The sequence below is a fragment of the Ambystoma mexicanum genome, chromosome 3p, assembly GCF_040938575.1.
Source record: "Ambystoma mexicanum isolate Mex_15411 chromosome 3p, UKY_AmexF1_1, whole genome shotgun sequence".
In the NCBI taxonomy this organism is placed as follows: Eukaryota; Metazoa; Chordata; class Amphibia; order Caudata; family Ambystomatidae; genus Ambystoma; species Ambystoma mexicanum.
Window position 1 is genome coordinate 703,518,872 of NC_090925.1, and position 14,145 is coordinate 703,533,016.

General features: G+C 43.1%; 1 protein-coding gene across 2 annotated transcripts in view; it reads right to left on the reverse strand.

The window, feature by feature from the left end:
- Positions 1-14,145, reverse strand: part of GRK6 (G protein-coupled receptor kinase 6) — a 729,447-nt gene that overhangs the window by 54,694 nt on the left and 660,608 nt on the right. For both annotated transcript variants that reach the window (XM_069651525.1, XM_069651526.1), the window contains exons 14-15: positions 7,005-7,142; positions 6,149-6,283 (exon numbers count right to left, since the gene is read on the reverse strand). In XM_069651525.1, coding sequence (XP_069507626.1) covers positions 6,149-6,283; positions 7,005-7,142 — 273 coding nt within the window. The remainder of the gene's footprint in view (positions 1-6,148; positions 6,284-7,004; positions 7,143-14,145) is intronic.

Sequence of the window (14,145 nt, forward strand, 5' to 3'; positions counted from 1 at the left end):
CCACCAGGTAGAGAAAATGTCTATTTGACATCAGTGGAAAGGGATAGGAGTGATATTATATCTGAAGTTTGACATAGTAAAACTAGAAGTCAGTGAACCAGTAGCAGGAGCCAATGTTTGCATGCAATGCTTCTTTAATAAAGACAGAAATGAATCGTTCATTAAAAAAAAAAGGGCATTTCTACTGCCACGTGAGCACTCTGGTTCTGCAAAGAAGGCGCTTCTACTCCTTTTTCACTTTGTAACCAGCTTGCCAAAGTGTCAAGATGCTGCCTGCCAATTAACTCTTAAAGCGCATTTATTCTGAAACAAAGCTTTGTCTGAGCAGATGCTAGTGCTGACAAAATAAATGTGCGGCTTGTTGGGATTCGTTTGCTGTGGAAAGTGGGGAGGACACTGCTAAATTAAATGATTTGAGGACTTCATTGCTAATTCTTCATACGTAGACATCCAATGTCTCAAACCACCCAGGAGAAAAACATGGCTCGAATCCTGCCACCAAAGCATCCTTCCCAGACAAAACCATCTGTCTCACGCTCCATCATGGTATAAACACGGTCTTAGTCCACACTGGCCTATACAATTCTGACTGTTCCTGCGCCAGCCCAAACACTTTCCCCACACAGCCAAAAACACATTCTTCTCCAAGTTGAAATTCTAGGGAAATTCTTCCTTCAAGCAGGCCAGAAATGCTACATAGACCTAGTCCCATCCACCGGTAAATCAGATCTTGCATATTACTGGACATGCCACAGCCCACATACATCATCCCTGCTCAGCTATCCAAAGTTGGTCTCCCTTCCTTAGACGCCAGGCATATCTATAGCAATAGCTGCAAAGCAATAAGGGGTATGAGGCAAGAAGGTAACGCCAATGGACAGTACACTGTAAAAGCTAAAGCAGGCGAGCAGGTAGAGCTAGTGGGTGAACGAGCAATGCCGTTAGTAAGCTTGATCTCAGATGAGAATGCACTGAAGCAAGAAGTGCAGGAGGGTCTCGTGATCCTCCTCCCACATCTCTCTGACTTAACAGCACCATGCTCTTAACTAGGCATCAGTCTCAGCAGCCATCACAACTTCTGGAGAAAGAAAACCACCCCAGAGGGGAGGGGCATGAGACATGCACAGGAAGTATATACCACCACTAGGACATGTGCAGAACAGCTAAGAAAATGCAGGAAACTAGATGCCAGCAAAGAGTGTGCAACATTACCCAGAGAGTGAGATGGGAGTGAGCAACAGTACCCAGGGATTTACAAGCAGAAATAAGTATGCAAAACCCCCCAAAAAAACAAGTAAATGTGGGTGAGCAAGCAGCGTGCAAGACAACAAGATAGGACTGGGATCAGGCCACAAAACATATTAAGACAGTAGCAATGTCTCTATGGTTAGTACCCTGGCCCCGAATTGCTGATATGAATACGCCCAGGACCACCATTAACTTTTTTCCAGTCGTATGGAATAGCCTATGCTGAAATTGAGGCAATTTGTATGTGCGGACACTGTGCCAAGTCCCAAGCAAACATGTCTTGGCTTCACTATTCTACCCTTTTCTTCTTCTATGACCAGAACTGTAAACCTTGTTGATTAAGGGTTGCACAAGGACATGGCAGTATTCCATACTTGCCCTTCCTTTTAACCTAAGCTTTTGATAGACTTGCACATAAAACCAGGATGTTTCTCTAACTACATTTGTTCTTAATACATCCTCTAAAGGGGAGCAGATTCCTCTGAACCAGGACATGCAGCCTCATTATGAGTTGGGCGGTGCAGTAAAAATGCAACAGCAATACAGTTACCGCCGCATTACCACACTGCCCAAGTATGAGTTTGGCAAAAAGTGGAGGATTCACCTACAGCTATGAGCTGGAGGTAAATCCGCCACATTTCGGCAGAATTATTGCTGCAATTTTGCCAAAACCCACCATGGGGTCCTATAGACCCCAATTAAATGGGGACCAACACCACCACAACCAATTGTAATCCAGCCGTAATACCGCCAGACCAAGTGACTAACAGTAATTCTGTTTGGTGATATATCAGTGGACTTACCACTGAGATACCAAACTTGTAATGAGGTCCATAGGCAGGGCAATCAAATTCTGTCTGAACTTCACAAAACTAGTCAAGTTTCCCTAAACCATTTTTTATTTTTTTATTTAGGGTGGTTTAATTTATTGAAAGCAAACGATAGGCTATATCCAGTACTCCCAGATACCTAAAATATGAGTCTGAAAAAGATGTCCGCCTGGAGCAATTGCAGATTCTATTGCGTTTGATGCATATTTTCAAGTAGGCCTTTTTTTGCCCCTTACACGTTTGGGCTACAGGACAGATAATCTGTTCAGCCAGACAGTCCTTAGGGACACTTAGATGAACTGGTATTTTTTGTGGAACAGCATCTGCTCACTGACAAACCACAATTCCTTTGAGACCACGCGCCAAACATACTGTGTTACACGGGCCTGCACAGGAGTAGGATGGAATGGAATCAAAAAAGTCACTGTTGGTTTCTTTTTTTAAACAGAAGGGTGTAATCTGGTTCTCGGTGCTTCCAGTCCTGGAAGGCACAAAATCCAAGCCAAATTTGACCTCTGTCCTGTCTTGACCGTGCTGGAGCCTGAAAGGGCTTATAGAACGGCTTTGTCAGTCCAGGGACTTTGCTAAGAGAGTATAGGTTTTTCTCAAGTAAGATTCTAAGCAGTGGAAGGGTGCATTAGGTCCACCCAGTTAAAGGGGACCTTTCCTGGACATTCTGGATGAATTTTGCTTTTCCACTCATCCAAGCATATGTTCATTCTCTTGCTGCAGCATCAATGTGGTGCAGGGATACCGTCATCAAGGCAACCTGCTTAGCTTCTTACAGGCACGATTTAAGCAGAAAACCTTAGTCAACAAGAAGCAAAGCTTCAAACAGTTGCAAGTGAATAAGTATCACCTGCATAAGAGCCACGGCCTGGTAGATCTTGGGGCTGAATGAAGACAGAGGCTTCATCAGCTTTCCCAGGGGATATGCTGCAGAGGAGGTGGAGGCAGAAGATGTACAGGGCTGCTTGCCCCAAAGCATGGCAACACCCACCTTGGAGGATGGATGGAGCATCCTTGGTCCAACTGGTCTTTTCACTCTGCAATGGACCGATAGATCAGTCTTCTAACTGGCCGACTAATTAGAATATGGGATTTCCCAAATGCTCTTTGGCTCCTCGAGGAAGTCCTTCTTCAAATGAAAGCCTCTACGGTGTCTCCTCTGCTCTCATGGAAGAACTGCACTGAAGGGATCTCCCCCTTAAGGGTTTCTTACATCTATGGACCCTGAAGAAGGGGGAAAACCTGGTCTATTCTGAAAGTGCTGGATGTGAAGCAGACCCAGACAGCTGTGCCGGTGCTGGAAGGACAGCAGGGGCAGCCAGATGAGGAGCATGGGTGGAGTTCAGTGCCAAATACTGATTAGATGTTGCCTGAGGGACCTCCATGGTTACTGGAGCAAGAGGGAACACAGTGGAGGCGAAGGAGCAGAAGGCTCCCTGCTAGCCCAATTACCCTGCCAGAGGATGTTTGTAAAATAGAATTTCATAGGAGGTGAAGACATGATGATGAATGAGCCATTTAAGGAACCGGCCAAGGCACTGTCATCGGTGAGAAGAGCTCCAGATATTCTGAAGGAGCTCCAAGCACCAAAGGGTGTCCACTCTGATTGTCCCATGTACAAATTAGGCCCTGGAAGCCTCATGTGTTGTGGTAGGACATCTGAAACTCACAATAGACTGAAGGTTTCAGTCTGCGATACACTGGCGTGTGTTGCCAAAATACATTGAACTGCCGCTGATACAGGTTAAAAGAAGCCTGCTGCAACACCACTTTGACAATTGAGGCAGTCCAGGATCATCAGCAGCCAGCTGGGCCATGTGATCTATTGTACACAAGATCTTAATGTGCATGGGCTGCATGGAAAATAAGAAATGGGAGGTCTCCTTAGGATTCACATCTAAACACTCCAAGGACCTCGAACAAGCAAGGGAAACCATGAGCCCAAAACAGTAGCAAGATCAGTGACCTTCTCTGTTTTAATGCTTATAGAAGAGGCAACTGCAGGCGTGGAAACCTATGACTGCCCAAATTAACCGCTGTGGCTGGTTTTACCCCCAGGACAGGGAAGCTCAGACCCAAACCAGGAGGCACAAGGTCAAGCATACAGGAACTGGTAGGGTCCCTTTAAGCGCTTGTGGCACAAGGCAGCGTGGTGCCCAACATTTATTTTAAACTTTTATTTTTTGAAAACACAAATCTGGACCTACCGGACGCTACTTTTTCTTCAGGAAGTCGAAGAGCTGAAGTGGCATCTACAACATCAATGCTAGAATGGTTTGGTTCTGCTGTGTGTGTAGCAAAGGAATGCTGAGCAGTTGAGGACGTGGCATGGAGGCATGCCTTTCCAGTCCACAAACACTCAGTGCTGTGCTTCAAATTGTGGGCATTGCTGTGCTAAAGAGGCAAAGGGCCCCTGTGAGCACAGGTGTCGGCTATGTATGGGGGCGGGGGTGACACAAAGAGCAGATGGCATTGTAGGCACGGACCTAATGCGGGTGAAACCCTAGTGTTTTCTAATGTTTCAGATCACTAACCCACATCACTGAGTGTTAACGAGCTTGATCCTCTGCAGTGGAATACCTGTCCATCACAGGTGACCCCCACAAAGCAAACATTTTTCTAAAAAGCTAGACATCTGGTGGGGAACCCAACATGTGGTTGCAACTGGAGCAGGCTCTCAGACAGTTGGTGAGCATGAAGAATGTGATTAGGGGGTGACATAGGCTCTATCTTTGTCCTCCCATGGATTTCATAGGATAATTTCAGGGATCTTATGATCAGATCTGTCACACCCAGGAAAAAGCTGTCACATGCTTTGAACCAAGGGCACAAAAGAAAGAATACTTGAAGTGCATGGAAATGTTACGACTGTGAAGCTAAACACAGTAAGCTAACAGGCTGGCCCTGAAAGGAAACCTTCACTGGAACCGTGGAGGACAGCTCCTCCAACAATTGTGCTATAAACAAAATGGCCTCCACAGATATCCCGAGACAGGGGCCTGGGGGGTGGAGAGGAATGCTTGAGGCTACACCAGAAAGCCTTGCAACTAGACTGAACACCAACTGGCAAACAGCAATGCACTCTGCCCAGAAATGTGGTACCAGAGGTTTAATGGCTAGCAATACACCTTAACACTGTGGCCCGTCCATACTTTTCACTACCTCTGCTGGGACCTGCTAGGGTTTAACATGTGGTGCAGCACTGCCATGTGTGCTTAAACATTGGTACAGCTAAGAAGAATAAAGTAGCTTTAAGCCAATGCACCTCTAGGTACTTCTGGGAAGAAGCAGGCCATGTAGGCACCTCTAAGCCCCTTGGTGTTGAAGCCATAAAGAAACTTTGTAAAGCTCTTGGAGTCCAACACTTTTCTCTGGACAACAGTGTGAAGAGTATCCCTTATTGCCAATAATCATGGGATAGCTGTGACCAAGGCTCAAAAGGAGCGCATCTCTGAGGGTCAGAAACAGGGAACTAAGTGTCATAGGTTCCAGAGACTTTAAAAGCAGACAAGTTTAGAAAGGGAAAACTTAAATGCTGTAGGGAAAATGGTGAGCAATCTAGAACTCTACGCTAAGCGCACACTTGATTTGAGGGGGCTGAAGGCCTTGAAGAGAGCCAAACTGTGCATTCATGGCCCTTCAGTCAACTCAAAGGGCATGTGAAGCAGATCCCAAACACCCACCCCATTGGGCATGCTCCTTAATGTGTGAAGTGCTAGTCCTAAACAAGATATCAAGGTAATAACAAATCTTTGCGGCGAAAAAGTCTACAGACTACTCTATGCCGCAAATCTAGACCTGATCACTAATTGCACGGCGAGAATGGCAATAAGGACATCGGCAAAAAGAAAAGCGGTAGTACATTCAAGACACGACTGGTGGCAAAAAGCAGAGGGGAAGACATTAAAGTGAGCCATGCACTGCAGGAATGACAGTCTCCTAGAGCAGAAGTTAAGTTCAGCTGTACAAGACAGAGGTGGTCTACAGGAGATTCAGGAGAAGAGAAAAGATGGAAGAGGAGATGGGTGACAGCACAGACCTAGAATCTGGCCAACAAGTACCTGTCTGCTGAAGAGCCGCTGCAGGAGGCCTTTCTTTGGCTGTGGGGATGGCTGTCCCCTCCAATCCAGGTCTGGAGGAACAATGCCGTCTTGTGCAAGAACATTCAGTTCCTTGAAACATTCAGTCTCAATCATCTGACAATGATATGAATAAAAAAAAACTGGTTAAGCTAGCAGGGCATACAGGATCTTCGGACTGGCCTAAACTAGTGTCACCAACATCTTAACCATGACCCCACACCACTAGTCCACACTAAATCACCTTTGGTACTATGCTCAGATGAAAAGGCAATGTTTAGGTTTCCGGTATACACACTTTTCTGTCTCATAGTACCTGAAGAACTGAGCTGCTAATGCCCACTTGTAGAGATTTACACATTTGAAAATGCCTCTGCACACAGCCCGCACCTCTAGGTGGGGCGAGGTCTTTCTACATGTCTTTGCTGATGGGTCCCATCAGTGCGAACAGATGGCGGACTTCAGTGTATCCCACACCTACTCAGGAAAGTTAATGCGACTGCCTGGCCTCATCTCATTAGCCGTTTTTGTAACCTCAGATACCCAATGTCGCACTTCTGGAGCAAAATGGTTTTATTTTTATCTACAATTAGAGTGGTCTTATTTCCTGCACTATTGGGGATGCCTGTTCTGACAAGGCCCTACCCACAGAGAGCTTAATCAGCAATTGTGCTGTACCAACCATTGCAAGAAGAGTTGTTGATCTTACACGGGCTGGCCAAAATCAAACATCCTTGCTGCGCCCTGGCTTGACCCAGCCAATCTGCAAATAACCACCCTTCCACTCCACCGTTGGAACTGAGCTATGACAAGGCACAAACAAGCCAGCGAATCATACCTCGTCCTGCCATGGGATAGAGACACACCCTGTGGCAATCTTGCTGTAAAAGTCATTGTCCGTTGCCTCTAGTTCCACACCCTTCACTGTAGAGAACTGCTCAATGTCCAGGACGTCTTTACAGTAAATGGCTTGAGGCTAAAAGTGGAGACAAAGAAATTATACAAGATAAAACACCTTCCAAAAAGAGAAAATTCCAATACAAAGAACCCAAACCAAGTCACATTTTTAGATATACAGCTGAACAGACAACACCAGTCACTTGCCTTTTCAACGCAAGTAAGTCATCCTGTACAATCTATCGACACCCAACATTTTCATATTTCTTTCGAGAAGAAATATCAACCTGACTCATTGAACATTCCGTTATCCTAGATGCAAGCTATTTTTTAGGGCGGCCAAATCAGCTTTAACACAAAAGAAAAACTCTTTATATTGGACATCTGTTTATATCTTGGGCAAACAAATACTTAAGAGTAGCAGGGCTGAACGGCTTATCAAACAAAGGAAACCTTCGAAGGACAGAAGTATGGGCCACAAGCAATGCAAGAGGCCCAGAGAGTCTTGATGAACAGATGAGTTGAGCTTTAGTCCTGCTCAAAAGGAACCCCGGTGCAATAGCAGTTGGTCAGAACAGGGTCTCACGTCAATGATAACGTACCAGAAACAGTGATTTCCTGTTTCACTCTAAAATCCAACTTGCCACTCAAGATAGTTTGTCTAAGTCTTTAGGCGGTTGGGAGTGCACAATCTGAATCACAGATAGTAACAATGTTTTCCCCTGAAATAGGTGGCCTTAGTGTGGGTGAATACGTCCTAACAAGTACAAGGAAAGTAGAGAAGCAATTGGTCAAGAATAGCATTAACAACTAACTTTGAACAGCTTCAAAAGAAACATGGCCAACTGAATGTCTGTTTCTTTTTAACACAAATTGGCCTTGTATCTGGAGCTTTTTGCATCAAAAAATGAATGTCCATCTCAAGCTGTTGGACACCAACGAAGTTGTTGGTGTATGGACAAATAGTCCAACCCTTAAATGTGCATGCGGACTGTGCACCGGAGAGATCGAAACAATGTCACCTCGTATTTGGATGAGAGGCAGCGACTAAAGAAAAGGCCCAGATCTTGCAAGACTTCTGAATCTTGCTGATCGCATGGATTCCGAAAGTCTCTGGAATGGGTCAACTAGAGGTGGAGACCATACCTCATACTAGCCGAACTGAAGTTCTGGTTTTACATCCAAAAGAAACAGGAACAGGCTTGTTGGGACGGACTATGAATAAATACGTAAGTATGGAATGTGTATTAATAATTGGTGTTTTAACTCTTCTGTACTAATAGTCTAATGAAAATGAATGTATGAAAGGTTTGAACTAAGATATACATGCTCCGGTAATAACACAGACGTTTGAACCAATAAAGCTACATAGAAAAATGCGCTTCACAGTTACATATGTGGACAGCTCAAATCCAGGGAACCCTGGCAATTCGGAGAGCTCAAGAGTGGGCAATGTCACAGGAGCCACCCCCGAGCTAGCTGTAGCATCTTAATAGCGAAGTCGATGATGCAAAAACCAGCACGTACAGATCCCGCCTCTCACTAGGATGGGCTGATGACCGGTTCCATTTTATAGACTTGGGAAACCAGTACACAATGTTCAGCATCCAGTGCAGGACAGAATACACTACAGTAGTACCCTGGGCCCATCAGTTCAACCTCTCTATGGAACTAGAACCTTTTATACTTGGGTAATTCCTGCAGCGCTGTGAATAACAGATGGTTGTTATCCCAGGCTACCCCATTTATCGGCTCGCTGAGCTATCTTGTCTGCGAAGCGATCGAGGACTGCTTAAATGGCATGCATTGGGGATATTTCCGCAGGCGCTTGCTTTTGTTAGCAGCATTGGAGTGTGCAGAGTATTGGAATTAAAACCAAAGCCCCTTCAGCATTTTCCTGAACGGACGGCACTGCCAAGCACATACCCTCCATTATCGGTTCTCCGTGTCCCCGGCTCGGTCCCTTTTACAGATTCTAGTGCTTGCATGTGATGCCATCATGAGGATTTTTAAAAAGTAGATGGTGGTTATCAGTTTGGGGCATTCAATTCAAATATGGAGATGTCAACAGGACCTCCAGACACTTTTTACCGTCAAACAATTCTCAGATTTAATAGGAAAGGTGCACTCATTTATTAAAATCAACCAATCTAATAGCATCCGCATCGTACCCATACATCCATGTATTAAACATTTTTCACGGAGCATAACTTGCATTTCAAACGATTTATATCTTTGAAATGTACCTATTCCCATCTTGCATCTTATGACAATAATGCACAGGGTGATCAATCTTAGGTCAAGTGGCCCTGGTGGCAATAAATAGCACACGCCCAAGCTTTTGCCGTCAACTGCTGCAAAAATCACTTCTGGTCTGGATTTTAGCTGACGCAGCAGTTAAAAATCCTTTCTACGCAATGCGTTCACGTGTCGCTATGGAAAAACGCGAGACGCTTTAGTGTTCCATAAATATTAGCAAAGCCTTTCTCCAAGGCCAGTAGGAGTCTTGCATCGCAATCTGTGGTAAACTCTGATTAACGCCAACATATACTCTGAAACAAGTATTTTTATCTTTGTGCTTCTGCTATCGCAAACTGCTAGCCTCCCTGATGGATATTTAATGAGACAGTTATTCCTTTTGAATTACCCATCTATCCCAATAGGTCTCCACTGATGTTATTTTTGCACCATGAACCCATTGTTCATCCGAGTTTAAAGTGTGATGCCAAATGTATTTCATCCAACATTTGTACACTCTTGCTTTCTAACTCAAGCATTTTTTAAACTGCATGGATGGCTTTTTGTTAAGCATATTGTGACGTTTGGTGGACTTTAAATGTAATACCTGCCTTTTGTCAGCAGTCATTTTTCTCGTTTGTTGTCCAGAAACACGGGCAGTATTCACGGATTCATGTATGAACAGGAATAAACAGACGATGAAATGGAATCAAAACAAAGCCAGAAGGAAAAGGAGGTGATCACTGATACAGAGGACAATTCTCAGTAATCCACATCCTAGAACAAAGGTAGAAGTTTCTGCTTGGTGTCTCTTCCATCATTGACAAGTGATGCCATCAAGTCAAGAAAAAAAATAGCTGCAGCGAAAACGCCTCCTGCAAGGCCTTTCTGAAGATGAACCTCTGCCAATGTGCGTAACACAGCAAGGTGACTTCTGGGCAGCGTGCTTTACACGTTGATTCTTTCAGTGCGGATGGTCCTTATGCATGAACTCGTGGCATTGTTCACCCAGGTATTTCCAGGAATGCGCAAGTATGGTGGCCATTTTACTGAATCGTTTCAAATGAAATGTCCAACAAATGAGATGTTTCTTTTATATCTTTGGTATCTTATATTTCTTGGTTATTACAGTCAACCAATCTTTGTTCACATGTTACTTTTCTTTAACAATACGTTGTCAACAGTTTGTTCAATATGGTTGAAAAATTGATTTCTTTTTATACTGCCTCCTGCTGATTTATATAATGCATTTAATGTGTATTTTTCTTATTTGATATCCATTTGTTGCCGAACGCTGATGTTCGATACATTTGCTTTGCCTACCCTTACAGAGTCCAACATTAAAAAAGAAATGCTAACAAAATGAAACCTTAATAGTCCTCATCTGTCAGTTGGTCAACTTTCTTTTTTTACCGGATGGGACAGGCTCATGGCTTATAGAGCCTATAGTTCGTGGATTCCCAGAAAACTGGGAGTGAGTCCGCAGAGTAACCAGCATGTGCTGTACGAGCCACGAGGGAGGTAGTTCCAAGTGTGACTGGTGAATACTGAATCTGAATTTTATTTTCAATTTTATTTTTTGATTGCCTTAAAGATGTGAAATACAAATTTTAAATAATGCATTGGTATGAATAGCTTTTTTTATGATATGCAAATCATGTTATTGTTTTTCCAATTACTGGTCCAAACATACCGCACATATTCCACTACATTATACAAAAGTGATGCGGCACTGTGCTGTGAACTCTGGATTTAACAAAAATACAAAACAAAATCAATGATGTGACAAGTCATGGTGATGCTTAGTACACAGTTCTGCAATTACTTTTTGTCGAATGCTACAATATTATATACAGGTACAAGTCACTTTACAAAGAAACAAACACCACAGAGTTGAGATTCAGTTGCTTATTCACCAGGGAGAGAGAGAGCTTTATTCTGCTCAGAAGAAATGATATTATGTGCCAACGCTCCAGTATCTGCCAACAAGGGGCCGCTACAGAAAAGTTCTCATGTTTGTCAATATATAACTTTGAATCCAAACATCCATAAACAAGAAGAGAAGAGTTGCATTCATCTAAATGATGAACCATGAAAACTGAATAGATGTTGTTAAGATATTATATATTTTCACATATGCTGTATAGACGCGGCATGCACATAAATGATTATGAGAGAAATATTATTTCTTCCAAGTTCGAGAACTGGGATTCAAAACACAACATTTTCAAAATAAGGAACACGATACAAGTTGCAAGTAAATAAATGCCACCTCTCACACGTGGTCTTTATATTCCCATAGACAGTCGTATATTCAAATATTTTTTTAGGATACCACTTGACCCCTATGGGCTAAATAGCCTCATGCCACATGCGTTGTGAAATCATAAAGCACCACCCTGCAACTATAGGTTGTCTCACTGCATTTGGCTCTATAAGAAGAAGAAAAAAAAATAAGGAGGGTATGGTTCATTAGAGGGACTTCTGGAGAGGATATTGGAAAACCTGTGGTGTCAATAAGGTCAAGGTAGTGAGTATCCAGTTTCCGAGTATCACTCTGCTTTGTGTTTTTCGTGTAGAAACCATTACACATTGTATCCATATTGAAGAGGATAGGCTACAATACTTTGTCAGATGCTACACATACAATCACATTAAATGAAGTATTCTTGTAACAGGGCTGAATAGCCCTGTCTGCTGTGGACATATGTTCGCTTAACACCATTTAGAGACCCTCTACTTATGTTATGGTGTATAGAGTGCCAATTGTATTTCAAACTATCCAACAAGGTGGATGCATCACTGGTACTAAAGGAAGAAAGAAGCGGCCTTCTTCCACAGTCAGACACAAAGGAATAACGTTTTATATGCCATTGGCCTAATAGCACTGTAAGGATATTTGGCGTGTTACAGTACAGAGTACAGCAATACTGCACAAGTAACAAAATTTTTTGCAGCACCACCACCACCACAAGGGTGCGGTGCATTGCTATATGGGTTAGCAGATTAACAAGGAAAGACAGACTATTCAGTCAAAAACGATTTTAACATATAAGATGCAAATCTATTTTTACAGTTAAAAGCACACGTGTTCATTTAAAAATGCACACTATTTTTCACCTGAAATGCCTATATTGCTAGAGACACATTTGAAAATTAACAGCTAACCTATTAACCATTAACCTGACTAATAAAACCTTATTTTTATATAACCCACTAATAAAATGTGTTCTCCACTGCAGAATTAGGCATACTCTGAAAACCATTTAAATGTGTGTGCAGATTTTTTCTCTTCTCTTCTCTGCCTGATTCTCCGTGTTTTTGTGCACAGTAACTGCAGGAAGGAGGAAGTCAGATTTGCAACAATTGCAAATGTATAAGCGAAGCTATTGTTGAAGAGTAGGAGGATGAGAGATGATGGATTTCATTGGGACACGTCATACAGAGGGCTGAGAGGAAAGTTTTAGTGGGCAGTATCAGGGAAAAAGACAGGCAGACATCTTTCTGCACTACTGGGGAGAAGACCTGGCTGTGGGGTCCTGACTGAATGCAGATTCCGGTGTCCTGCTGCAGTCGAGACTGGGGAGAGCTGAAAGAAAAACCTTTCCACTGGCTGAGGCATTCCTATCTGAAAAAGCTGAGAATTCCAGGCAATGACCCCAGCTTGAGAAGGCAAGCGTTCCTTTTTGCTGGAGTTAATCCAAGAGAGCCACATTCACAAAGAGAACAACTGAAGAACACTCAGATAAGGTAATTACCTAAGCGTGGGAGCCGGGTGTGTGCACGAAAATATGCAGTCAGTGTAGGATTCCTGTGCGTGTCTTAATCAAATACCAATGTTGCAATTTGAGTTCTGTTCTCCGCCACGCTCTTTGCAGTGTGACATAGAAAATGCTTTTACTGTACCATTTTATTTATTTCTGTAAAGAATGAGATCATGTCTAAATGCAACTTTTATAATACAGAAAATATTTGAAAACAGACGGGTGGTTTATTTTCTATTTACCATTACAATGCCAATGATGTGGGGAGATTTTTAAACAGTGCAATGGTCATTTTAAGACAGATGTGTGTATGTCAGAATCAGTATGAATAATTGTGAGTAACTGTAGCATAACTTGTTGGAGGTACATGAGCCAACGGGAAGAGAGACTCTCTGAACATAGCTCCCTACCGTATATAAGGTAGTGGAAATTACCACAAGACTACCACATATAGCTCTCTGTCGTAAATAAGTCAGTGAGTTCGCCCATGGTGGCACACCAACACTATCACTGGAAATGTGGTATTCCTAGAATGCAGGTCTGAGGTCTCTCTAGTGATCACACGAAAAATCTAAGCAAAGATAAGGGATTCTGGACATTAGGGCCACAAATAAAACAAGGGAATTATGCTCACCAAAATACCACCAACCACGTATACCAAATATGCAGGTCTGGGTGCTGAAATAATGCATGTCCATTGTATTATTGTTGCACATGGCCAAATCTGAATACAAAGAGTGATTATTGCTAAGTTATTTTTCGGCGGTAATAAAATACCGTCAGGCCCCAAATCTCCACAAAATACCCAACATATTTATGGTGCGTTGCAGGCCGGGAAAGTGATCATAGAGTACCTACTGGGCGTGGCAAGCGTGTATCACACTGCCATTTGCACATTAAAGGGAACCCATTTTATAATAGCAGTGTGCCACTAAAAACGAATTTCAGAATGTCACAAAGGGAAACCACATTCTCAGATCTAGTGCAATATTTAGAGGCAAAGTTATTTGCACATGGGAATTGGTCTTCGAATAGCACGTTAGAATGGAGTAACCGCATTCAGGGTGAGGTGCAGAAAGA